This window comes from Copidosoma floridanum, unplaced genomic scaffold (assembly GCF_036245765.1).
Source record: "Copidosoma floridanum isolate Cflo_tuat_1 unplaced genomic scaffold, Cflo_Japanese_pri ptg000025l, whole genome shotgun sequence".
NCBI classification, from domain to species: Eukaryota; Metazoa; Arthropoda; class Insecta; order Hymenoptera; family Encyrtidae; genus Copidosoma; species Copidosoma floridanum.
The window spans coordinates 6,635,852-6,663,233 of NW_028321902.1; the positions used below are offsets into that span (position 1 = coordinate 6,635,852).

The 27,382-nt window shown below is 42.1% G+C and overlaps 1 protein-coding gene across 13 annotated transcripts in view; it reads right to left on the minus strand.

The window, feature by feature from the left end:
* Nucleotides 1-3,341: 3,341 nt before the first annotated feature.
* gw (trinucleotide repeat containing adaptor protein gawky) overlaps nucleotides 3,342-27,382 on the minus strand; it is a 33,559-nt gene continuing 9,518 nt past the window's right edge. The window contains exons 1-16 of one of the 13 annotated variants that reach the window (XM_089595404.1): nucleotides 20,263-20,367; nucleotides 15,182-15,346; nucleotides 14,747-14,945; nucleotides 12,345-14,543; nucleotides 11,825-12,255; nucleotides 11,357-11,735; nucleotides 10,557-10,811; nucleotides 10,194-10,490; nucleotides 9,620-10,080; nucleotides 9,344-9,544; nucleotides 8,291-8,476; nucleotides 6,942-7,403; nucleotides 6,518-6,853; nucleotides 5,658-5,884; nucleotides 5,191-5,584; nucleotides 3,342-5,077 (exon numbers count right to left, since the gene is read on the minus strand). In XM_089595404.1, the coding sequence (XP_089451530.1) occupies nucleotides 4,709-5,077; nucleotides 5,191-5,584; nucleotides 5,658-5,884; nucleotides 6,518-6,853; nucleotides 6,942-7,403; nucleotides 8,291-8,476; nucleotides 9,344-9,544; nucleotides 9,620-10,080; nucleotides 10,194-10,490; nucleotides 10,557-10,811; nucleotides 11,357-11,735; nucleotides 11,825-12,255; nucleotides 12,345-14,543; nucleotides 14,747-14,945; nucleotides 15,182-15,250 (6,465 nt within the window). In that variant the 5' untranslated portion in view covers nucleotides 15,251-15,346; nucleotides 20,263-20,367 and the 3' untranslated portion in view covers nucleotides 3,342-4,708. Of the gene's footprint in view, nucleotides 5,078-5,190; nucleotides 5,585-5,657; nucleotides 5,885-6,388; nucleotides 6,854-6,941; nucleotides 7,404-8,290; nucleotides 8,477-9,343; nucleotides 9,545-9,619; nucleotides 10,081-10,193; nucleotides 10,491-10,556; nucleotides 10,812-11,356; nucleotides 11,736-11,824; nucleotides 12,256-12,344; nucleotides 14,544-14,746; nucleotides 14,946-15,181; nucleotides 15,347-19,570; nucleotides 19,612-20,262; nucleotides 20,368-27,382 lie in introns of those variants that run through there. The other 12 variants (XM_014350733.2, XM_089595406.1, XM_023392451.2 and 9 more) reach the window with 12 other exon arrangements.

Genomic DNA, 27,382 nt, shown 5'->3' on the forward strand with positions numbered 1-27,382 from the left:
ACTTTTAAAATCGTTAACGTTCTTAATCACCTGTACAGTCTCGACTGTTGACGTTTATTTATTTTAAATGTCAAGAAGAACGAGAAAATAAATGGTAAAAATAAATGCCTCCTCGCAGAGCTTGATCCTCGCATCGACACTTTATTACTACTATATAGGTGCCCCCAAAGGTTTTTTTTTTTTTTATCCTTAATCGTGCCTTTTTTTCTGTCCTCCCCCTAACTCTCACTAATTACATATCATATCCCGTATACACAATAAATAAAATGGCTTTAGATCACCAGCAATCGTTGCCGCGCTTTTTTAAATCCCTTACACACAAGCGCAGCAGCGTTGTACATTACTTTTTGCATTTTCGTTTGGTCGACGCCTCGTCGGACTTTAGAATATATTAAAGAATAAGTTAATAATTAAACGCGATTGACACTTTATTGTTTTCACATCATTGTTATCTTAAATGTTTTTTTTTTTTTTTTTTTTTTTGTTGCTTTCCTTCGGTAATTGTTTTTTTTTTTGTTTTGTTTATTTAATCTTTTAGTTATAAAAATAAATTTTAAAGCTACGCCTCGCGACAATTGGTTGCTTACTTCTGCCTTATTAGTTATAGTTATTAATTAATTTTTAATTATTATTATTATTAATATTATTATAACGATCTACCGGACTACATTAAACGAAAGGAGTTTTGCTGCGGCTGTGCGGCGCGCAGCTGTCGATGGAATTTTCGAACAACACAGCGCCTCCACGAAGGAGTATATAGTCTTTTCATCGGCTCTCGCAACACTGCCCCAACGAAAAGAACCCTCGCTCTCTTTGTTCTAGGTATTAGGTCCCTTGGAGAAAAAGTTTCGCTTGCACTCGCAAACGGTACTTGCCGCGGAAGAAACGCCATTTCGGCCGAATATCCGTTATCTCGCAACAAAACAGTCCTTTTGCCGGATATTTCGCTTGCTTGGGTTTCCTTGTCGGCACGCACGTGCTCGTGCAAAGCATCTTGTCTTTTGTTTCATTGATATTTTTGTTTCCTTTTTCTTTAGTTATGCAATTGTTGTACGAATAATTGTCAGAAACACACTCAGCCTTTATACGTATCGATGCATCGGAATCTTTCGGAGTCCAGTGACTCTCGTTCAAAGTATCCGTGTTACGTACGTATATGTGTCTCCCACTCGAGGTCTCAGAAAACGAAGGCCTCATTTTTTTTTTTTTTTTTTTTAGTTTCTTGCATTACATTTCGTCGTCGTGTGTATCTCTTCTTTCTTTATCTTTTTTTTGTTTTACTTTTATTATTATTTTTTTAATATATAACATGAACCGCATATGAAGAAATGAAAGAGAATTCACAAACAAAAAACAATTTTTTTTTCAAGTAATAATAAAAAAATATGACGTATTGCTTTTACAGAAAAAAATAATAATGATAATATATATATAATATATATAATACAGGTAATGTGCAATTTCGGATCGTGACAATGCTGAAAAACAATTCATCGTCGCGCTCGCTTTAGTAAGTATATATTGTTTCTAGTATTTTTGCTTGGTTTTTCGCGTCGCTCGCGACTAGTATTAATAAAATTTTTTCGAGCTATCTTAATTTATTGTTTCTTCTTCTTTTTTTTTCTTTTCTTTATTCAAAGATACGTTTCAGTTAACAAAAAAAAAAAAAAAAAAAAAAAAAAAAAAAATACTTGTACGTCAATGTCTCCACGCGAAGTCGCTTGCGTAAATATATAAATATATAATATATTTTTGTTGTACATATAATGTATGCCTTTACATCGCAATTGTTGCTATCAATGATTAAATCGGTCAGATATAGATTCGCTCTTTTTTTTACAATTAAATAATACAATCAGAACTTATGCTTACAATTCTATCGATGTGTGTAAGTGTAATTTTTTTTTTTTTCTTTTTTACATTTCGAGTGTGTTTCTTATTCATTGTTTTTTATCTTTTAAATTTTAAAAACCTTTTCCTCTCTTTTCGACTTAGTTTTTGTACGACAAGCGCATTATAATCACGTTTTCATTATCTATTAGTTTTTTTTTTTTTTTTTTTTTTTTTTTATTATTTTATTGTTCTGATTAAAATCACCAAGTTCGCCGATTAAATATCACCTCAAAATTACGTACGGAATAATAATATTAGTGTTAATAATAAACTTTCGCGTCGACTGAGAGAGGGAAAGATTAGAAACAAAGTGAGGAGCAAGAATGAGAGTTCAAAAACTATAATAATAATAGAAAGGAAGAGAGAGAGAGAGGGGAGAGCGGTTGCTTTACGGATGGAATTGAGTTTGTCCACGCTTGGATCACAAAAAGGCAATGTTAAAAAAAAAATGAAAATGGAGAAAAAAAAACGTAAAATATAAAAGATCAAAAGTGTACAATCTAATTCAAAGTTCATTTTCCCTCGTCTCTTCAAAATCGTTTTCCAACTCTTTCGATAAAAGTCCTACGCTCAAAGGGGGACTTGGTTTCCCTCTCGTCAGTCCAATCAGGTACAGTTAACACTGACATAAACAAAAAAACAAAAAAAAAGTACAATTTCCATCTCAAGTGTGCGCATAAAACTAATAATAAAAGGCCCTGGAATTATCGAGGCGTATACGGAGCCGAAAGATTAAAACACATCTTTCTGTCAAACATTTTTTTGGTCGCATTTTTTTGCTTGATTAAATATAATCTCTAATCGATCGAAATAAAAAAAAGCTGTGAAAAGTCAAAGCTCAGTTAAGATCGTTAAAAAATCACCGATAACGACGACGACCCCGTCAAAGGTACAGGGTCGTGGTCGAGGTTTTTTATACAGAACCGCAAGTCAACGACGAAATGATGAAGAAAAAGTAAAACAAAAATAAATCTCGTGGGAGGCGAGTTACAACTGTTTCGCAAGTCTATATGGGTAAAGAACAAATCTCGTCACTTGTCGTCGCGCCCCGCCATTTCATCACTCACCGTACTACTTATACCACCCAACAATTATTGTACTTTTTATATACACGCAATTATCATTAATATAATCATATAAATACATATGTAGGCGAACAAAAAAAGAAGAAAAAAAAAATAGCTCGGCAAATCATTCCGTTCTCCACCTGACTAAAATTGAAAACTCTTCATCTCTCCTCGCTTTCTATGCCTCTCATTCTCTCTCACCCTCTACACCATGACATTTGAAGCTCGAGCATCGACTCTTCGTCTTCTCGTGTGCCCACTTCCTGTTTCATTATCAATATACATATGCATATATTTATGTGTATATTTTTTTACACAAAGCTCCCTATTCCCATCATTAAACAAGCCCGCACGCGAAAAACTCGCCCAACAATCGGTTCATTTATTCATTTTTTTTTTTTTTTTTTTTTTTTTAAATATCATTAAAACTCTACGATTAATAAATGGTACAGAGACACACTGGACATTGGCACGACAGGTGGCATTTAGATTTAATTAATAAGAATAAAATTTACGTTATTGCGATAACATTTGGTATCGTTGCGTCGCCGGCCGCGTCTCATCTCTCGTTGGCGTTTTTTGTTTAGTTTGTCTATTATTATTTTTTTTTTGTTTGGGCTACCTACGAATCGGAGCCGTACGTGTCCCTTTATTCTCAGCCTCTCGACGGATATTGTTTTTTTTTCTTTTTGTTTTTTGTTTTTTTAAATATTTTGTATATTTGTAATACAGTACATGTGTTGTATCTCAGACTTCGGGAACGGAGAGAACTTTTAATATACTTTATCGAGACCCTACGCGGCCTCGGGCGACGTCAATGCTATTATAGTTATTTTGCTTCTTTTTTTTAAAAAAAAGGTTTGTTTACTTTAGTTCGTCTTTATTTCAATTCTTCCTAGCGCTTTTTCGTCTTCCTGCTTTTCAGCTATTCAATTATTCCTTTGTATGTTTTGATTAGATTAATGCAGTCTAAGTTTGACGCCACGATTTGCCCGTGGGCTATCATTCAGCGTTTAAATGACGGAAAAGAAAGAGGAAAATTATTAGTGGAACACTTGAAATTTGTAAGCGCGCATATTTGCTGTACATAACGTGAACTGTTTAGAAGAAAGATTGACCGGCGAGCCTTGTAACTTTGAGATTACGAGTCTCCTCGGCAGTCGGTATATTCTTGCAAGCGTAATCGATAATTGCATCATCGAACTCGCGAGGAGCAGACATGACGGTAAAACTACTGTACGTATATATTATATGTGTATGTATATGAGTATTAAACTCATTTAATTGTACTCGTGAAATGAAAAAAAAACTTTTGTTACATTTACAGCCTCTGGACTGCTGCTCGCGACTTCTCTAAGTTTATATTTTGAATCTCTTGCTTCTTCTCGGCTAAAATAATTACTATACTTCGTTTCGATTAAGTAACGCTCACTCGGGGACGAATTTCTTGTCTGTCTCGCTCGCATATTATGTATACGTATTGTTTTTTAGTAGCCTACAGTCTCTCTCTCTTTGTGTCGTGGAGCGCTCACTTGCTTTTATTATTCTTTGTTTGTTTGTTTTATTCTGTTTTGTTTTTTTTTTTCTTTCATAAGCAGTAATTTCCTTACTCTGTGTCTTCGTCACTCCACTGCACACAGCTGTATTTCTCTGGTTGCGTATCTTATAGTTTCTCGACAGGTAGATTTCGCGTGCGTGTGTTTTAATTGACGTTGCTCACGAGAAGAAGGCCTCCCTTGATGCTCACTTTACATGGACTCACCTCCCAGGAGGTCGCCGGGTAAGTACGAGTTGAGAGAACTCGGGGTGGCGCGCTGCTGGTCGCTGCTGTCGAGGCCCGAGCTGCCCCAGAGCGAATTGCTGGATGGTGGGGCACCCCACAACTGGCTGGTACTGGCACCCCAAGTATCGGTAGGTGGACCGGCTTTGTTTGCAGCCGGTCTCAGACCCCAGCCGGCTCCACTGTTTGGCTGCTGAGCACCCGTACCAGCTGGACCAGCACCTGCATCCCTGCTTGGTAGAAGCTGCTTTAGCAGCGTGTCGATCTCGCCTTCCAGGGGTGATTCGGCGAATATTGTAGTGTTGCCGAGTACGCAGTTGTTTAATGCACCCTGGGCCTGAAACATACAAGCCGAGCATTTGGTTATTACGTGTATTTCAATAATTTGTTTGGTTAGTAGAAAAAAAAAAAAAATAAACAAATAAATAAAAACAGAGTTTCGACATTCACCTTGATTGCCTCAGCTCGCGACGAGTACTTGGCGAGAGCGACACCGTGGTGCAAGTAGAGCCGGAAATCTGAGACAGGTCCATGCTGCATGCACAGAGTCTTAAGAGTCGAGCCATCTATCTGAGGTGTTAGATTACGGAGTAGCAGCCAGGTTGAGGGTGGGGACCAAACTCCACCACCTGGAGCGTTCGACTGGCCCAAACCTCCGGTCCAAGTATTGGCAGACGAGCCTCTACCACCGAGAGCCCAACCATTACTTGTGTTAGACACCGGGTTGGTGCCCTTGCTGCTGAGGCCTGGCGGTGGACCGCGGGATTTACCCATCGGCGCGCCCCACAGCTCTGAAGTGACGGGTGTCGGTGGTGGAGCACTTTCTCCCCATGTATTCTTGGAGCTAAAAAAAATACAGACAAAATTAGAATGGGAAAAAAAATAGGAATTATTTCCTTTTAAATGGATATACAAACCTGGAAAAGACACTAGGAGTAGTGGCAGCAGGTGGATTGAAGCTCCAGGTCGAGTTACTGAGACTTGGAATGGTGCTGTCAACGTTGATGGCTTGCGGTGGCGGAGACTTGTTGCCAGTCGAAAATAGGGTATCGGAGTCCTTGATGGCAGCAAGCGACAATGGAGAGCGCACCACAGAGCCGGGAGTGATGCTTGGATCGTCTTCAATTGATTTCATCTGCGTTCCCTAAAAACACGTGAAGTATACGTCGACCAAGACAGACCCTTAATAACTAAGTAAGTGCGTTCACGCCAGTGTGTTCATCCAAAAAAAAAATTTTTTTTTTTTTCTGGTGCAAGGACTTTTTCATAGCAATGAAGAGCAACTGTTAGAATTACTCTGTGAAAACGTGTTTAGCAAGCAGCCTACAAGCTCTAAATTATTTTTTTTGTATTCACTCTTTATAGAGCATTTTAATTAAACTTGCAGGATACTTGGAAGCAAATGAACTTAAGCCTAGCGATGATCAACTGTGGTGACGTTTAATTTATGTTTATCATGCGATTTTACGTACTATAACCATGAAATTTATTTACATATCATGTGAGGTGCTATGCAAAAAAATCTACTCAAAGAATAGTAATAATTGGAAAAAAACGATGTGTGAATCAGTTAAACGAAAAATAAAGAAATTAATAAAAAGAGAATAATCGTAAACAGCTGGATTAAATATTTAATTAAAGAATTTACCGGTTCTCACAAAAGAAGAGAGTCGAAAGAGCGGAAGTCGCAAAAAGAAGTAGAAGCGTAATCGGTAGTAGAGGTAGTAGTAGTAGTAGTAGTGGTCATAGTAGTAGTATCATCATGGCTGGATATTACCTTCCAGGGTTTGCCGGGCTCGAACTCGGGCACAAGGTCAGTGAAAGCAGCACCAGCGGCACTTTGAGCCGTCTGCCAGTCCTTGCCGTCGGTAGAATCGCTGTTACCAGCATCAGGCCAGCCACTATCTCCTAGGCGGGAGGACCAAGTATTGTCGCTAGGTCCGAGCAGTGGGTTCATGTTGGGACTGCTATGGGACTGGCTAAGGCCACCTGGTGTAGTGGGTGGCTTGGAGCTAGCACTGCCAGGAGCGCGCGAGAACTCGTTCACCACTGAGTCGACGTCTTTGTCAAGGGACGGAAGCTTCCATTGGTTAAGACGTGACTGAGGCTGGCTCTGTAAATTATAAATAAACATTAATTAACGTGAGACAATTGTTATACAGTTGAACTGCTACGTCAAAAAGTTTTTGGAAAACACTCACCACTGGAGCTTCTTTATTCATAGCAAGGTCACTGAAGCTGTTCGACAGCGCACTCATGGGGTCATGGACCGACGAGGTCTTGTAGTAATCAGACTGTGACGGAGTACTCGGGTGCTGCTGCTGCTGCTGTTGTTGTTGCTGTTTCATGTAAGTGGCCTGCTGAATGGCAATTTGATTCTGCAGATTGGCGATTTGTTGTTTGGTTTTTGTAATGTTGACACTGATTTGGAGTACGTTCTGGCTATTGCCCTTGAGCGAGTTCTGCATGGTATGCTGCTGGTGAAGTTGCTGGAGTGTTTTAATCTGTTGTAATAGTTGATTCAAGAGCAAGAGTGTTTGAGGAGCCAGTGGCTGGTTGAGAATCTGGTGATTGAGGTAGCCTTCCTGAACAGCGAGTTGGATTTGTTGGACCAGCATGCGCAGCTGCTGAGTACTTGGCTGATTCGTCGGGTTCCGTGAGGCCTAGACATTTTTTTTTTTTTTTCCATTATACGTAATTTGGGAATTTAATTATTTGTTGTTGTGCTGGTACTTATAAAATTTTATTGGAATTCATTTTTTTTAACGATTTCTATAAGGGATGGGTCTACGTATACATATGTGGAATAATAATTACAGTACACACTAATAGTTTCTAAATAAGCAAAAAAAAGGCAACTAAGCTACATGCATACTTCAAACAGTGCCATACTTCAAGCAACGAGTCTGTAAAAAAAAAAGAAAAAAAATCATCAGAAGTAACACTGAATCGCCAAAGATCAAGCTTTTTTGTTGCAAAAAGACCAGAAACTAAACACATGCATGTATAAAACACTAAGCCTACGGAAACTCAGTAAAAGATAAAAGGAAAAGAGTGCAGATTTTTTTTAAGCCATCATGGCAAAAAACTAATGTTTTTGTCAACAATAACGTACTTCCTTGCAAGTTCATATATAAATTGAGCTTTTCTTTCTACTATGTCAAAAACAAATAGTTTCGTACACTCACTTTACGTATTTCTATTACATTAGAAGCATTTTGGTAGATCGTAAAAAAAAAAAAAAAAGTCTTAAAATGAATTGGTGCAGTATAAAAAGTGTGACAAGTGCACAACAAATAAAGCGCCGCAGGATAAATACACAATTGTGAACTGTGAAAAAAAAAAATCCACAATGACCTACACAACATACATCGCCTAGTATTAAAATAATCATTACATAAAAACGACAAAAAATATATGTTAACTTTCAAGGTTACTCGTACTATTTTTCACGTAAGAATAAACTTATGGGGTGGAGCAGGTGGAGAGGGGAGTGTCCGAACTCACGAGTTTGTACGAATGTGTGTTTCATTAAGGGGTCTCTTTTCACCTGGTTGAAGGGTGGCTGGGGCGCATTGCTGCTCGGCTGCTGTTGCTGTTGTAGCTGAACAGCGGCCGCGGCCTGTTGCTGCTGTTGTTGCTGTTGTTGTTGCTGTTGCTGAAGCTTCAGCAGACTGGCACTGGCCACCGAGCCTCCGGCGGCAGCGGCTACAGCGCCGCTCGGCACGCCAACCCCCTGCGCAATCATTCGTTCACTAACTCTACCACGCTTTTCTCGTCATTTTATTTTATACATTTGCACCTTTCGATTTTCCTTATTTATTCAAAGTTTTCCTTTAATTGGTTCGTTAATGTTTTGCGGATTATTCTTAAGAGGGTTGAATTTTTTTGGGACATCTGGTTGTATTTTATTATTTTCACCACAGATATAACATACGTAGTATATGTATTTTTACCAACTAGATCGTTACTCATCGAGTCGATAAGTATTTCAAAATAAGATTAATTAAAGTTCATTACTTGTTGATAGAGTGTAAGAGAGCTAAGAGAAAGAAGCCGTCACCCTGATAAATAGTAAAACATTTCATGTCGCAAGGCACCCACTATTTCATAAAATGAAAAAAAAAGAATTCTACTTTAATGAGAGGTAAGAGTTAATGTAATGCACTCGATACCTTCTTTAATCGTTTTTCATGATTATGTGCCACTCAAAGAAAAACCACTTTAAACCACAGCATGTGCGCAGTTAACTGCTTTGATGAAAATTGAGTAAAAAAATTAAAAAATAAAATAAAATATGAAACTAAATTTTTATGAAAATGCAGCAACTGTAATTCATCAACTGTTTCATGCATGTTTCATCTTTGCACGATACTCAACGATAATTAGAGTACTTTACAAAGAGTAGTATTAACGTATTATTAACAGGGAAACACGCTTCTCCAAAAATAACACAAAAAAAAAAAAAAAAAAAAAAAGTAAAATCAAGACCAAAAACGGAGATACACAGGAAGGAAAAGTGTCGTTGTGCAAAAAGGAAGTGGAGGATCCCATTCTGTCCCAAAGAATTTCGCGTTTCCAAATATTTGTTCATCCAACTTACCTGTGGGAAGGACATCTGCTGGGAAACATGGTTAAAGCGAGGGAATGATTGACTGCCCGCTGCTTGATTGCCAGGGTCGTAACTTGAGTGTCCACCGTCATGGCGACGCCACTGATCGACTGGACGTAACTGGCTCAGCAATTCTTGGGCCTCTTCACGGTTCATCTCACGGTTGCGCAAGGCCATCTCAACATCTTCCTTCTGTAATTGAGAGCAGACAAGTTAAAGTAACTGTGTAAAAACAACAAGTAATAATTAATAAATTGGATTGCTTACCTTGAAGCCCATGTCACAAAGATTACGGAACTCGCGGCTATTGTAGATGTGCTCCTTGCTAAGATTGAGCTTAGCTGAATGTCCCCAACTGCTGGTAGGATCCATGTCAGAATCAATCCAGTTGCCGCCACTTGGACCCATAGAATGTGGCTTTTGATGCTCATCCCATAATGGTTTTCCAGTACGAGGATCAGATATTCCACCTATAACTTGGCGGCGACGATTGTGAAGCTTAGAGTCGGCCCATCCAGAGTCGGGAGGACCATCAGTCCATGATCCGTTATGACCACCTCCAATAGGTCCAACGCTACCAGGATGACCACCCCACATGGGTCCACTTGATCCTGAGCCTGAGCCACCACCGTCTAGGGGGTCGGGCTTCATACCCGGTTGGCCAGGGGGCATTTGGTTCTGCAGCATTCCTGGCGGGCACTGCATGCCTGTGCGCAAGAAATGAGATTCTTTGCACGAATGACGATTAGGCATTTTATTTTTTTTTTTAATATTTACTTATTATTGTTAGGAAGCAAAATGTATAAATAGCGAAAAGCAATTGAAAGGAAATTCAAAGTACCTCCACGTCCAAGATTTTGAGAAGGTGCCTCTTTCCAGTGTGAGACTTTGGAAGGCATCGTGCGCTGATTGCCCTGCTGCCAAATGTTGGTCCCGTCGTCGTAGTTTGGCACGTTCCTTCGCTGCGCGGGAGGCGACGGCTCTTCCCAGCCGGAAGATTTGCTGGGTATCATATCTTTGGGTGGTGCCGACCACTGATTCATACTCGCTGGAGCAATCATCTTGGGTGGTGGTCCATTGGTGTTGTGATGGCCAGGCATTTGATGGTGTGGTGGTCCTGATAAAAAATTATCACCTGCTTAGAAAAAGACACAGCAAGATACAGTGTTTGAATTCTCTGTGGGTCAAATAAGTAAATATTTACCTGGAGGTAGGTTCCACATTGCGTCGGCACTGGCACCGTTCAGTCGACCGCTGATTCCACCGCGCGGATCGCCTCGCATCTCACCAGACATACGGGGGTCGCGGGCCATTGGATCGTTCACACGAATGTGTTGCTCGCGCGGGTCCAAAGACATGCGGTGATCGCGAGGATCACCACCTCGCATCTCGCGAGGGTCCACCGAACGCAGCTCGCGTGGATCGCGGGGGTCGACTCTGGGATCGCCCCAGCTTGAACCTATTTTTAAGAATTTTCAAAAGTTTTCCAAGTTATTACGTAATTATAATGAAAATGTTGAAAAATTGGAATTGGGGATGCGGCAGGCGACACAAAGCTTCATGAGTGCCAGAGTAGACAGTTATTACTTTTAATTTTTTTTTTTTTTTTCTAGTGTTAACATTAGTACCGTATGATTGGAAATAGCACAAAAAATTTTTTTTCCAACATTTGTTCCTCAATAAAAGGTTGAAAAATTTTTTGTACAATTTCAATCCCTGTTAATTCGTAGATATAAGTACAGTTATATCAAGTTAACAGAAAAACATCAAGCAATCCAGCGATATTAATGAACATAGATTCAATGTTTAATTTTAATTTGTAATTATGCTGTAGAGTAATAGTTAACTTTAAACATCAATACTAGATTTGAAAGCAAAAAGCAGTAAGCAAATAAATATGCCATTAAACATTCAATGTTAATAAACAAGCTCATTCGTCTGGAAAAGAGAAGACCAGAGAACGAACGAGTGTACGAGTGCCTCTGGCGCTCATAAAAGCCATACCTGTATTGTTACCACCGGCGCCTCCAGGGACACCAGGAGGCGGGAGGTTCGCGTTCCACATACCGGTCTGATTGCCCGAGTTTCCAGGCCACTGACCAGCATTCGGCTGACTCGGAGCCGGAGCTCCGGTCCACATGTTCGACGTGTCGGCCGCATCGTCATCTTCACCCCAAGTGCCACCAATGTTCGTGGACGGGGTGTGACCCCAAGGGGCCTTGGCCTGTTGTGGCGGTGGTTGGCCACCGTTTCTCAGATTCGCCTCCCACAGCTCAGTCCCGTTGTTCACAGGCGGTTTCCACATGGGAACACCATCCTTCGTTATGGCTGGTTCAGGAGAAGTTGGCACGTCCCAAGATGTGTCTTGGTTTACGTGGTTCTGCTGATTTATTCATTGTTAGTTCATTTTTATGAGTACAAATAAGAACCCATCACCGGAATTCAAAAAAAATATGAGACGAGCAAACTTACGCTTCCCCAACCGTCAGTGCTAAAAATGGCCTCTCTCATGTTATGTAACGTCGTTTCATACTGCTTGACCGTGGTGTTGCTCGAAGGCGTGGAAACAGAGTTCCCAGTTCCCGGGTTACCAACAATTTGTTGATTGTTGTTGCCAGTGGTAGGTTGGGGCTGCGGCTGTTGGTTCTGTACCTGGACTTGCTGGGGCTGTTGCTGCTGTTGCGGGGACTGCTGCTGCTGCTGTTGTTGTGGTTGCTGCTGAGAAGGAACGTTCGAGCCATTGTTGTTGTTTGGCGGATTGTTCGGGTTGTTGACATTGTTAACGGGCTTGGGACCACCTTGGTTCCACTGACCACCGGCTCCGGCGTTACCGCCATTGCCTTGATTTGGCTGATTCTGGTTGCTTGGCTGGGACGTCGGAGGACCCGGTGGGGCATTAGATCCTAACAGAAAAAATAAAACGTTGAACTATTGATCCAAATAAAATTAGTTTATAAAAAAAAAAAAAAAAAAAATTAATAAAGAGTCTCACCTATACCTTGATTGTTTGGTGGACCAGGTGGGCCCTGATTCTGATTGGGACTCTGCTGGTTGTTTATTTGATTTCCAATGGGCCGAGGTCCGGTGACGCTTTGCCAGTTGTTGGGTGGTACGGCTTGGCCTCCCACCTGATTTCCAGCGGTGCCAGGAGCACTGCCGCTGTTACCCCAGCCAGACTGGTTTTGGTTGTTGTTGTTGGGTGTGGTTGGCTGAGTAGAAGCCCAATTGGCTGTGGCACTGTTGTTGAGCGAACTTTCACCACCTCCAGCCAGTCCGACGATAGTGGGTATGCCCCAACGGAGCTTGTAGTCCAGAACGAAATCAACATTGTACTGTTGAACTGCTTTGGCGCAGCTCTGATTGTTGTTATTGCTGCTGCTGTTGATGGTCAGAAGAGTGTCGAGGACCTCCCTCAGTTTCGTTAGGTAGCGCTTATCACGCGTCACACGATATTCGGCAATGAGGTCCTTGCAGTCCTCCACGAGGCTAGCTCTTGTCTGTTGATTGTTGTCGTTTACGATCTTTTTAATCTGGTCTTGACCGGTCAGCAGAGTGGAGACTTGATCTTTGTCGTTATCGTTGAAGGTAAAAGTATTGTTGTTGCTGAGGCGAGGCTCGCATGCGGCAGGTACATCGTTCGTTTGGGATGTCTGTTGAGTGACGATTATCGGGTAGTATTGGCTTGTAAGCGTCATCGTAGGCTTAACATCATCGCAGGTAGTCGGTGTAGGAATGTTATTATCGTTATTGTTATCGTCGCCACGCTGGCCAATGGTAACATTGACGTTACCATCTGATGCGCCGCTATCATCAGCAGCTTCATTAGAAGTAATAGTAGTAGTTACAGTAGTAGTGATCGTTACAACATCAGTGTCAGACTTATCGCTAGACTTAACGCTCGGCGTAGACTTAGACAGAGTAAGAGACTTAAGTATTAGGTTAGACTGGCGTTGCTGCTGCTGCTGCTCGTTATCCATCGGCGGTAGCAGCATCGCGTCGCTCTTAAAGCTAATGTTTAGAGGCTCGTTAGACTTATTGTTATCCAGAAATGAAAGAGCACCAACAGTACATATTGTTGCTTCGGTACAGCTAATACCATCGATTAATCTCGCAGACGGGCCGCTCCCGTCCGGAGTGCTTATCGTTAATGGAACACATAATGCGCTTATTAGTCGTCGCTTTAGCTCGTTGATAGCAGTAGTAGGGCGCCCATTGTTGGTGGCTTGAGATAACAGAGATGAAATTTCTGAGGGAGCAGCGCCGGGCGCTTGCGGCTCGCGTCTTTTGGAAACGATAAGCGTAATGGAAGAACTGGCCGTGCGCGCGAGACGCTTGCTGCTGCTGCTAATGGTGTTGTTGTTGATAATGGTGGTATTGGTGGCGTTATTGGCGCGGCGCTTGAAACTACCGCTACTGCCCGAGCCGAGCGATATCACAGACTTGGAGTTATTCGGCTTAAAGTAACTTACATGACTAATCTTAGCCTTAAGGTTAAAGGCCCGCTGGCCGTCAGACTTGGGTATCCTAACTAGGCTAGGTGTTGGCCCCACAGTCGGGTGCCGTATCTTGTTGTTTTTCATCATTTTTGTAATTTTGTCCTTGCGGCCGTAACTAATTCTGGCGTCGCCGCCACCGCCACTGCCACTGCCGCCGCTGAACAATCTGCTGCTGCTTCTCCTTATGCTTAGTACCCTAGGGCTTAATGATCTAAAGCTATCCTTATTATCACTTAACGGCTTAGACGTAGACTTAGAGTTAGCGGCTGCTTGGCTGCTGGCCGGTCGTCGTCTTTTATTTAGTCGAAGAAGGCCACCGGGCCAACGACGCCATGTCTTGCTGCTGCTGCTTTTACGCACTTTTCTGCACTTGTGATGATTGTGATGATAATGATGATTATGTTCTGCATTATTGTTGTTGTTGTCGTTCTTCTTCTTCATATTTATGTTGATCTTTTTGTTGTTGTTGTTGTTGTTGTTGTTGGTGGTGGTGATGATAGCGGTGCTAAGGCCGGCTGAGGCGGCTACTGCAACTACGCTCTTATCGTTATTGTATTCTTTGTTATTATTATCATTATTGTTGTTGTTGCTGCTGCTGCTCGCCGTAATGGCACTCGCGACTTGCATCGGAGATGTTGATCCAGCGATTGCCGCTGCCGGAGATAATGATGACCGCCGAGCCAAGCCGAGCTCACCTGAAATAGAGAAAGCATAATTAACAAGCGCATACTCTCCAATAGCAAGATAGCGCGTGGCGAATACTTTGTAAGCTGGCTTTGAATTTTCTTTTCAGCTTCTTTCTTCCCACGACAAGTTATTATTCGAACAAATTTGTTACTATTTTCACTACTTGAATGGTTGTAAAAACAATGAGAAAATTTTCAAGTATGTCACATACCAGAATGGCGTGACAGGACGGTTGAAAAGTCATTGGCGGCGGTAGCTTCGGGGTGGCTGTTAGGTGCTGTCATCGTGCTGCTGCTGCTGCTGCTGCTGTTGTTGTTAATGAATTCGATATCACAGTACCCAGCGTCCTCTGGTCCGTATCCCTCCCCCACCCCACTCAGACTGCTTCCCTCTAATACTACTACATCCCCCTGTTGATGTGAAAACAAAACAAACAATATTATAATAATTGAAAATTTGAGTGAAGCTACAGTACAACATCGATTTGGTACCGTGACAATGCCACCTCTCAAGTGAATAATAATCTCACGCAGCGAGGAAGCGTATATATGTATAATATACCCATCATCGTCGGAGGACCACAAAATTATCAAGCGAGCACGGCAAGTGGATGATGACGGTATAATGTTAACGTATGTATATTTACCTTGGAATTTTGTACGAAGGCATTTGTTTCGGTAGAAATCTTATGTGAACTAGAATTGTGTGGAAACATTGGGCTCAGTTCTTCTTTGGCAGGCAATGCGTGGAAACCAAGATCTTGTGAACTATATCGCTGTCAGTGCACTCCTAGCTCCATGCCAGTAGAGATCTGATGGACAAGAGAAAAATAACATTTTATTAGCAATCGCACTCATAAAATTTTTTCGCTGCCGATTTCATCGTTTTGTTTTTCCCGCTAAACGTATTATCCCACGCAAACACACACGGACCTACGTTTCAATTACCCTCTTTGTACAACACACCAGGGAAAAACCACTTTAAGTAATACCGGCATTCCGTAATGGACATATCATATTCTACGTATTACAATCATCATATTGATGATCAGATTTTAAGTCAATACGTACTCGCAAAAAAATAAAATTACCACAGCCACAAGAATAAAAGAGGGTGAACTTATGTACCGATAAATTGTGGAGCGTTGGGGAGGAAAGCGTATGTACTACCCATGCAGGTGCTTTTCCGGGCTCTATACCATTGATTGCAGGTAGACGAGGCGCATAAATGAAGCGCGTAGGGGAGGAAAGCTGCGATCGAAGCGGAGTGCACGAGGTTTTTTTTTTTTTACTCGTCCAATGATATTGCGCACACGGTCGTCGATGGTACGACAGAGTTACTGGCTTATCGTTGACTATACAGTCGAGCCTTGAACTGTAAGCTAATGCAACTTTGGTATTATTTCGAAAAGAAAGTTTTCAAGCCACCGCTTTAATAATATACTTTGCACGAGTACGGAGGTTTTGTTATAAAATATGAACCAGCTCTCGCAGAGGAGGGAGAGAAAAAAAAGGTCCGAATAAAACATTTATGGCGACCTCTAACTAATCAAGATTACAAGAGTGTTATACGACTACAAGGACAATAATCATCACCAGTGGGTACAAAATGGTTTACTCTGCTTCATTTATTTTTGTGTAAGACTTTACAATAAAATCAGGTGTGTATCCACGTGAGAAAATGAAGAGATATTTGGCGGATGACAGGTTAATTTAAAGGAAACAAAGTGCACCACTGTCGTCATTGACCGAAAACCGGCCATAGAGTATACCCGCTTTGGAGAGAATGGCTCGGCGAGGAAATCATATTTATAGCAGAGGCTAAAGCGATCCACGCTAGGATACACGCGTACGGGAGGTGATAGCGATGTGGAATTTTTGCCTCGGACAGCACAAGTATCGGCTGTTTCTCTTTTTTTAACGGGGCGTCGATCACGTGCCGAACGCGGGGAGTTTTTTTTTCTCCATCTAAATTCGTACCGACCAAAGAGTCGGGGTGCTTGTACCAAAAGAGAAAAAAACAAAAGAACGACGATGTAATTTTACGCATCCAAAAAAAAAAAGTGGCCACAAGTTTTGCTTCATACATTTCTCCTCGAAAAGGAAAAAAAAAAAAAAAACGACTAGCAGACAGTAAAAAGAATCAAGCACCGCTGCGGAACGAAGGGGGAGGGGGGAGGAAAAAATGGCACGAAGGACGTTCTACGCAACTCGAAAAACGAAGGAGAAAGAGGGAGGGAGCCGAAACCGGATTTGCGAAAACATATAGAGGCGGACGAAACGCGCGTATATGCGAGAGAGTCCGCGAGGAGGAGCAGGTAAAAAAAATAAAAAAATAAAAAATCGACGCAAGGACATGAACGAGAAAAACGCTCGTATACGTGTACCGCCGTGGCGTGGAAAAGAGAAAGGGGACAGTTTTATGCGCCGAGTGTGGAAAAAGAAAGAAAAAAAAAAAAAAAAAAAAAGAGTATAGCCGCTGACTTGCTTGGGAAAGCGCCGGACGCGCTTTTATTTTAGAGACTCGGCGATGAGGAAGAAGAAACGAGGAGAGCCGGCTCATTTTCGCTCAACTGCTGCCGATGACACGGACAATAAATTAAAGATAATTGCTTGCGCGTTTATTTTCTTCTCTTCTTTTCATAGTTATTTGGTACTTTGATGTGTGTAAACACAATCACTTGTTGAACTCGAAATCACCAAAAAGGGACGATATAATATTTGAAGTAGAACCAGTAAAACCAGTAACAATTTTAATTATTCAAATACTCAAGCAGGAACTCATTATACGTATGCTCTGTAATCCAAGCGAATGTAAATCTTGCCGTTCGGGAATCAATATGCGCGTGTATGGGAGGGACAAAAAAAAACCTCGCCTTTAAATATACATTATGCGGAATCGAATTACAATAATGTACCTAAAATACGCGCGAGTGAATGAGCGACGAAGCCAGCGATGTTAAATGAAAACTGACCTTGCATCGGCAGAGAGATAGTTGAGCAACATCGAGCTCTATAACGTGTACGCGTGTAAAGCTAAGTGTATCTTTCAGTTGTTGAAAAATAAAAATAGATAAAACTAGAAATGAATGTCTTAACAGATAAAAAAAAAAAAAAGGTAAAAAAAAACAAAACATCGAAAAACAATGACCGGAGAATTAAAGACTTATCGCGGGCTCGAAATAACAATCGATAAGCCGTCGAATGATGAGGGAAAAAATAACACATCTAAAAATTCATTTGCTCATGTATATCATATAGGTGTCACTTTAAACTATTTTTCGTTACAACATGGCAACTATGCCTAATTTCCAGTTACCTACAAGTGCAACCAACAACGAAAATAGCTTTAATTTGAAAATTCGGTAGAGTAGTCGAGGGGGGGGGGGATAAAAAAAAAACGTCCCGGAATGAAACTCGAGCTGCCGCAGCCAAGTCAGGTCAGTCAGCCAGCCAGCAAACTTATATACATTATAACAGAGAGACAAACACGTACACAAAATACGAAGAGGAGGCGGTGCATATACGTATTGTATATTATGTGCAACACACGGTCTTAAGTACAGTTAAAAAATTCAAAAGCGCTTCCGTGCGCGCAAGTACTCCGTGCCATGTACAGCTAACGAAATCAGCAGACAACGGCCAATAATATTACCAACACAACGCGTGCGTGCAAGCATCAGACACACACAGAAAGGATGGGGGGGGGGGCGGCCCTCTTTTCCTCACTTGTGTATCATCTCATCCAATGTAATACGAGAGGGAGTCTTCGAATGGGATTCTTCTCTCTCGCTTGTCATCGTACAGTTGTATGGGTAAAAAAAGAATAAGCAGCTCATGTGCAGTACTCCTCTGTACATGGAAGTATATCCCGTTATATTTGACGCGCGGATGTGCGGAAAAAAAGGTTAGATAATCATGAGAGCACCGTAAAGTTATATACATATACGAAAAAAGGGCGCTCTAACTGTGGTGCCTATAGGTATGTATATACTGTACCCCTTGGCCTGGCTCCCCCTTGCGCGCCGCGTCATCTCTTTTAAGCGGTGCTCCGGAATTTCGGAGCAAACACATGATCGAGAGAGAGAGTACCTACTACGAAAACACTTTGATCACTACGTCAATTGATGGGCTGGTCGTTTTTTGTCGAACGGGAACATATTATATGCACATAAATCATTATAACATAAGCGTAGTATAATATGAGTGAAAGTTCGACTAACGCCGTTTGTGATCCTAAATTTTTCTCAACCCAAGTACCTACAACTATATATTATATGCATGCCTCTCTCACGTTCACGTATAGCCAGTCTCTCGTAAAATACAAGTACTGTATACATCTACACTAAAAGTGTATAAAGAGCAAGAGGAGAGAGAAGCTCGCCTTCTTCTCTCTCGTCCCTTTCACTGTAAGTGTATACGACAACGAAGCTGCACAGCACACACAGCAGCAGCAACAGAAGGCAATAAAGGAGAGCTAGCTCGCTTGCACGATGTCATTTTTTTCCACTCTCGCATCAGTAGTACCTTATACCTACTACTACCACTATTACTACTACTTTGTGTGTATGCCTACACCTTTCTCTCTGGGTAATGTGCTCCTTTTCGCTCTTAAGACTCTCTGGCTAGTGCTAAGTGCTAATGTAGGGATCTTGGGGGGGTCTCTCTTTTCTCGGGAGTACACGAGCGAAACGAAGAAAACCCAACCACAACCACACAAACATATACTGCAGTAACACGGCCTCTTACTATTATTTTACTAGAGTGTGTACAAATGCACTTGGGTGTATGCACATGTTGGTTAAATCTACCACACACTCCTTTTGCAAATAATACACACATCAGCAGAAACGAGCATAGAGGCCAGTGGAGGAGGAGTGGGTGTATTAGAGTATGAAAAGTGGAGACTCTCGGCGAGTGGATTACATGTTATGTCGACCGACTGTCCGTGATGAAAAAAAAAAAAAAAAAAAAAAAGAAAGAAAAAAGTTGAGGTTAGGTGGCGAGAAAGAGAAAAAGAGATGTATTGGCCGCACCTCTTGCGAGCAATGTTGCTGTTTTTCCTCTTTTTGTTGTTTATTTTTCTACACCTGCTTTGACAGATACACTATGTACACGGATAATGACAGCTTGACGAATTTGCAGAATAAACAGGAGATGTGCACCATACCGTGTAAGCAAACGTAATTTGTACGCAGAATCGTGTAGGCAACTCACTAATATGCCCCCAGAGATGAGACACCGAGACGAAGAACTCCAGAATCAGACACAAACACGCGTACACGAAAATATATGATAAATATTTAGGTACGAACCTACTTGGAAGAATGAGCACACGCACCAACTTACAACTATAATAAATGTACTCGTCGAGTAGTGGGTGTAATGTGTACCTACATACAACTAGTACGAGCCAGTCCATATATACAATGATCACCGTGTAAGACGTTTCTCGTCTGCTCCACCCTGTGTTCTTTTTATTTTCAAAAATACTTTGGCGAAAACAACACCGTTTAACATCACACACAACAATCACCACTCCTGCGAACGATCGAACACTAATGTTATATACATCATCCACGGCTCGATCGGCGAATCTCCGCGGCGGTAGAGAAAAAAAAAAGGGGGGGGGGAAAGGGAGTCACCAACGAAAAAAAAAAAAAAAAACTCAAAAAAAGGGAGCAGATAGGCTTGAAAAAAAAAAAAAAAAAAAAAAACCCACACTTACGCTTCTAAGCCCCGAAGAACAGACAGTCTCGTGCGCGTCCGCACGGAGCTATACTCTCTCGCGGATCGGAGTCGAGATTCGCGAGCAATCGTCGTCGGCTGCCCTCTCTTTCCTCACCTTGCGACTCCATATGCACACACACGTACACACACTCTTTCACCCTCCTTCTCTCCACCCCCCCGCCCTTCTCCTGGTTTTCTTTCTCTCTTCAGCACACGAGGCGATATGGACGCGAAACGCGCGCAGCGCATGTGGCTATTCTCGCCAGCGGCGCTCCTCCCCCTCTAAGCTCCGTATGTCTGTCTCTCTCTCTCTCTTACTGCTTTTCATGTGCGTGTGTGTTACACGGATCTTCGTGCACAAATACTAATACATCGATTTTCTGTCTTTGATGAAAGCACTTGCGCCATCGTATATGATGCTGTGGTGCTCGACGGAGAGGGGAGCTTTTGATATTAAACGTACCGCATATACAAGTACGTGCGTCAAAGTGAGCATGTTATAAGTACGCATATACCATATTTGTAGCTCCGCTCGTAATTAAATGCAATTTGTTTCCCATCTATATCTCTCGCAAAGGCCTTTTTACCCCCGAGCTTGCAAGCTCTCTCGACCTTTGTTTTTTTTTTCTCGTCAGCGCGTCAAAAGTATTGTTTCCTCTATACTCTTTCAAGACTTGGTGGAGCTAGAGCTTTTATACGTATATTACCCATTATTTTTTTTGAACGGCGCTTGGTCTTACGACACCCAAACGCTACAACCCGTACTAACTAACCATCACTGCTTTCAACTTGGCAGCGCTCCTCGATATACACAAGCTCGCTAATAAACACACACACACACACACACATCCATGTAACGCTCGCGCGCGTAATCGCCAGCGCGGCAACATAGTACCACCTCGATCCTCCTCTCTTTTGCTATACTTTTCGCATCTATGTCTATATACAATTTGTGTATAGGTACGTAATGTACAAGCGCCTCCCCCAAGTTACCAGTACAATCGCCGGCTGATGGAACAGCTGTGGTGTCGACGAAGCTGCGCGCAGATAAAGCCACGGAATGGATTTCTCGGCCGATGGTCAACAATTTGTCTCTTTCGAGTCGAGCTTTCGCCCAACCCGATTACCCTGTGTATATATATATATATATTTGGCTTTTATATACCAAACTCGCGGGTTTTATTATTCACATATCGGTTCGGATCGATCGGAGGCCGTTCGAATTTTCCCGCTTCGGCACGGAAAAGCTCAAAAAGCTTCGGGCGGGGGGGGGGTGGTATAGAGATGCAAATAGAAAGAAAGCAAAAGGGACACGAGAGGGAGAGAGAGAAAAGGACAGGGAGCAGAAAGCCTCGACATCGGAAATTATTGATCGAGCCCGCGGAACGCGAGTGTGTATACACACGTATAGCCTATAGCCTCGAACCGAGCTCTCTCTCTCTCTCTCTCGGATACATATATATATATGCACGCAGTAGTAGTACTACTATACTAGCCATGTATATACATAACAGTACGGATGGCAGAGCAGCGAGGACACACTGCACGACACACACACAGTGTGGGTACATATAGTACACTTGCTTACCAGCGGGTGACGGACGAAAATGCACTGGCGCGTGCACACGCTCATGTGTGCGTGCAGGTATGCAATGTATGTGCCCTATGGGGAGGAACGACAAACAAACAAAAAAAATAGAGAGACATGCAAGGGGAGGAAAAAAAAGCTCGGATGGTGGAGAAAAGCTTTTTTACCCCCCTCCACGACTCTTCTTTTTAGCAGCTCGCGCTGCTGCGACAGGGCGGATGGGTACTTACTCTTCCACGGGCTGGACTTGAAAGCTCGGGAGCTTCGGGCACTCGCGCAAATTATATGAACCTTTTTCTCCACTCTCGCGCGTTTTATCGAGTTATTCTTGGCACATACACCGGTGCGCTTACGACATTTTTCTTTTTGATACAAATACACAGGGTATATACTTTTTTTATTCTTCCGAAAAATATAAAAGAAGATATTTGCACAGAGTACATGGGTACTCTTCAATTTGAGTTTGGGAAGAGATCGATAAAACGTATAATTTTTTTTTTTTTTTTTTCGCGAGGCACATGGAGACTTGCAGCTGCTGAAACTTCCTTCTCCGCACAATACTTACGGGGTGAAAAAGAGCACCTTTTGTGTATATAATATACGTTTCTCCCCGAGCCTCCCTCCCGCTTCCTTCCTTCCTTTGCTCTTTCTTTTTGTTCGCGGACACATTTATATATTACTCCCTTTCCCGCGTACCACACGTACTCGTACTTTCGTACGTACACGCAAACAAGTACAGCAGTGCCATTATCCATACATGAAATTTTAAATCGAAATCCATAAGCTGCTGCAGCTGCAAACTAGGTTATATACTTTGATATATCAATCCTATGCTCGCGTATGACAGTATATATGTTGTACGTTTTAAATTATTCATTTTGGATTTGAGCTTCACTGTTCAATAGGAAATTTCGATGCAAAATTTCATGTGACGAGCTCCCCGTCGCGTTCGCGCTAATAAAAGAAAAAAGTACCGCTCAAATAATATTTATTTCGTCAAACATCTTTTGAAGATGAATTGCATCTTCCAGGCGTATATTTGCGAAACAAAATTTCACAAGTGCACACGTCAGAGCTGTAAAATCGTGTCCACGGGATGCTCCAAATTTAATTTAAAACTCCTCTCTGGCACCCGCCATCCCCTGACCTCCCTATATATCCTTCCCTCCTGATACGCTACTCCTGCTATATTGCAGCGTTTCCCCATTCATTCATCTGTAACCATGATAGCTACTGCAACACTGCTTTACACACATGCTTTCCGCTGTTGCTTTACTCCCCCCCCCAACCCCCCTTGTGCAGTTGCTCCTCTTCTCTCGAGCTTTCCCGAGTATATCATCATGTGTGCCCCTTTTTATCTTTATTCTTCCGGTCCCCGCGGCTGCATCCGACGTAACGCGTGTCTTTCCTGCTGTACCATAAAACGTATAATACCTATATATCATATAGTGTAGTTGCCCTGTATTACCTATTACTATGTAATACGCGATGAAAAACACGTCTCGCAGTTGCACAGCCGCGCAATAAGCTATCTATTTCGCGTCCTGTAGAGAGTATATATATATATATATATATATATTTATATATTTATGTGGGGTGGAGATTTACCTCGCAAAGAGAAAGAAAAAAAAAAAAAATTTTTTTTGGAGCCACCACCACATGGAAGACGCAAAGTTGCTCTTATTCCATTTCCCCCCCCCCCTCAATTATTATACATGTATATTCAATGGAGTAAAAAAATAAGAAAAGGGAAATATAAATGTTAACGGATCGACTACCGGATGGCGTATACGAATAGGTGTATGGGTTTATACATGTGTAAAATACGGTACGCGAGATGATGCTCTCTGAAATCATATATAATAACGAGAGCAAATAAAAGAGGGTGTACGCAAACACGTGGGCTCGAACTCTCGGTAATAATCTTACCCCAGAGGCGTTGCTGGTGGTGCCCGGTACTTACATTATATATATATATATATATAAATGCTCGTCGCCGGTACTTTGCGTGTATACAAATATCACAAGTGTTGCATGCTCCCTTCCACCGTCATCATCATTTTTTTTTTTTATCACCACTGCGCTCTTTTCCCCCTCCCATACAACATGCGTATGTACCCCTAAGAAAAAAAAAAGAGGTAGAGAGAGTTGACCTCTATACACCACCATCGTCAACTCACGTTTTCCCTCTCACGTGTGCTGCGTGCATATACATACATAAATATACGTATTTACGGACACACCGAAGGTTTGTCCCAGTTTACCTCCACGCCCAACCAACCACCCACCCATGCTCTCCCTCTTGCGGGCATTGATTTTCGATTTGCGACGAGTACGAGGGGCAAACAACGCTGCATGGCGTGCAACGCTCACACATGTGACGGCTGTTTCGCGATGCGTTGCCCTTCGTAACTTATATATATATATGGGTAGTTCTCTTTGTGCGTTGCATTGTGTCCCCGTTCGTACTTATTCCTTTATTCCCTTTGTTTGGGTTGGGACGACGCGAGAGAGCACCACCACCACGTGTGATGGGAAGAAGAATTCGACGGTACCTATATACTATACAAGGATTGGGGTAGGTATATACATCAGGGGACATTTCCAACTCTCGATCTATTTGTGTTGTATACCAACATTTATATGGGTACGTGACTTGTTATTGTTACATAAAAATCACCCGAGTGGAGAATAATGTGTGTGGGACAAACGCGAACGGACGAACCTTTGCCATCGCTCGATGGGAGAGAGAAAAAAAAGAAGAAAAAAAAACTAGAATATTAGCTGGTATCCACACGGACATAAATGTCGCGTCCTACATTACGTAAACAGGATGGGTAGGGGGCTACTTAACTGTTTGAAAGGACGCATTAATTGAGCGGCAAATGCTTTTAGCGACCACTACGACTATAAAATATATATGCTGCCACTAGCGCGGCTGAAAATAAAAAAGAAAAAAAAAAACTACAACGTCGAGTTTGACAATATGTGTATACCAGTGATGCAAGACGCAGCGGGAAAAAAAAAAAACCACTTTGCACGGTGCTGTCAACGAAATTAAATCGAAACCCCTCTTTGGGTGTATAACGATAACGACAACGATAATTATTTGCACACGCGCTTTGAAATTCGATTAGGGTTATTGAAAACATCTATGTGTACATTGTACGAATTTTACGTGTGTGTGTGTAAGTGTGTTCCAGTTAATTATCGAAAAGGCGCGAAAATGCTTTGCGCCGTGCATAAACACATGTATGCTGTGCGCGCCTATAGTCTATAACATTGTAATGTAGCTAACAGAATGTTCTGATGCTTTGAAACACGTTAATTTTGTCGAAATAACTTTAGTAACGAAAAAACACAGCAACAACAACTTTGTTAACTTGTCGAACAGGTACAGGTCAATCAAACTTTGATTGTTTGGCGTATTTTAATATGAATATAAAATTAATGTATCAATTAAAAAAAAGAGCGATATTATAAAAAAGAAGAAGGACAGTATTGCGCGTTCTATGATCGTTCCCGACTCACACAGTATACAGGTGACGAAATGTATAATAATATGCCTATACATGTACACGATTGTACCCACACAAGAGCACATGTAGTTATATATCACCATCAGACTCCGATCCAGTGGTGTTCCCGTTTCAGCGCCGCTGTCTCCTCTCCTTTGTCCCCTTATTCTTCCTCGCTACTGAATATAATATATGTATAGGTGCAACGACACACGCTCCATCCATTCTATATACATGCCCTCTCGATCGCGCTTCCGAGGCAGTTTTATCTCCCTTCGCTTCTGGCTGACATTACATATATATATTATATACACTTTGTACATACATCGATGCTGCACTGTACATTGTATTATACACGAGTTGAAAGTTTTGGTCGAAACGTCGAATAAACAAAAATCGCGACAGAATCACAACAGCCTTGCAGCATAAAGATGCATGATATCTGCGTATATAACTGGTATCGCTCTCGGTGAATACGTTATTGTTATTGTTGTTCGTCGTCAACAACCGGAGGTATACACGTATATCTTAATGGTTTATAGACAGACGATATAGGTTCAACGACACGAGCCCTACAATGGACTCTATATACATGCATACGCATGCTCGTGGTGAAAAAGCTCGCGCGCGACCACAGATGAAAGAATTTATTTATACATTGAGGACTTAAGGGCTATAGCTGGGCGACCAACAAGTTTGTACATGTAATTACTTAATTCATTTTCCTGTTTCACAAAAAGTCAACTCCAGTGACAATAACTTTTGACAAGAAGAGAGTATATATATATGCATGACGGTAACATTGTTGTTCACACAAAGGACAACCCGCATTAATGTATGTACAGGAGGGGGTTGAGATTATCGAGGCGGAGAGTACTTAGCTGTAAACGAGCAATTAATACACGCATCGAGCGGAGCTTTAACGAGCTTTCGGGAATGCGCTCTCCGAACGATGCTTTGCAATTGAAATCGCCGATACGATGCAAACGATGGGAAGAGGGGTCTCTATTACCCGAGAAACGGCCTCTCTTTTTTTTAGGGGAGGGGGGGGGAACTCAATTGGATAAGTCGCGCGAAAATTGAAAACCGAGAGACGCTGGGATATATACACAAAACCCGGAGAGAAGGGGAAAAAAAGCAACAGAGAGAGAGAGACGCTGGCAGGATCGATCGCTACCGTCCCGGGGGTTTTTGCAAGTGCACCGAAGGACAATCGCGCAGTAGCGGCGTGTTTTCGCGCGATCGCGTCAATTGCTGCGTACAGGAACCAAAATGCGATTGGTGTGAGAAAAAAAAGTCCAACGACACCGCTTATCGAAAAAAAAAAAAAAAAACGCTCTCAGCGCATTGTACAGCCTCTTTAGCTCTCGCTTTCGAGTCCTAAAATTGAAGCGCGGAGGCGTCTAGACGCGGAAAAAAAAAAAACAAAAAAGCTCTGTACATCGTTCGCGCAGTCAAAAAGTATACATGATAATATATACCAGAGCACAAGCTCTCTCTGGGGCTCCTCCGCGCGTGGAGCAGCATATATATATATATATTATATACGTATATATGCGAGGAGCGAGTGGGTGGCGAGGACAGGCACTAGCTGCAAGAGCAGAAATCGATTCAGCCAGAGCGACTGCCTCGGAGAGTAGCTTTTCAAAGGAGGGAAGCTCTGCCGCTGTGTCATGTGCCTCCACCTCCCACGGGTGAGATGTATACATGCATATATATATACACACACACGCGCGCATTCGTCAAATCCCCGCGTGTCCCTGTCCCTCTACGTATATATATTATATACACATGCTCAGCTACTCCGCGCCCGCGAGAGCTTTTTTCCCTATACTCCGCGTCCTGTGCTCGCCCGCGCGAGGTGTGTATAAGGGAGAGGAAAATGTACTTTTTCAGGGCTGCTGGAACACCCCCGCCCCTCGCTCATATACATATACTCGCTTCAGTGTTCTGTACACACATGTGGAACATTTTTTTTATTTTCATTATATACGTTTTTAACGCGCTACTCC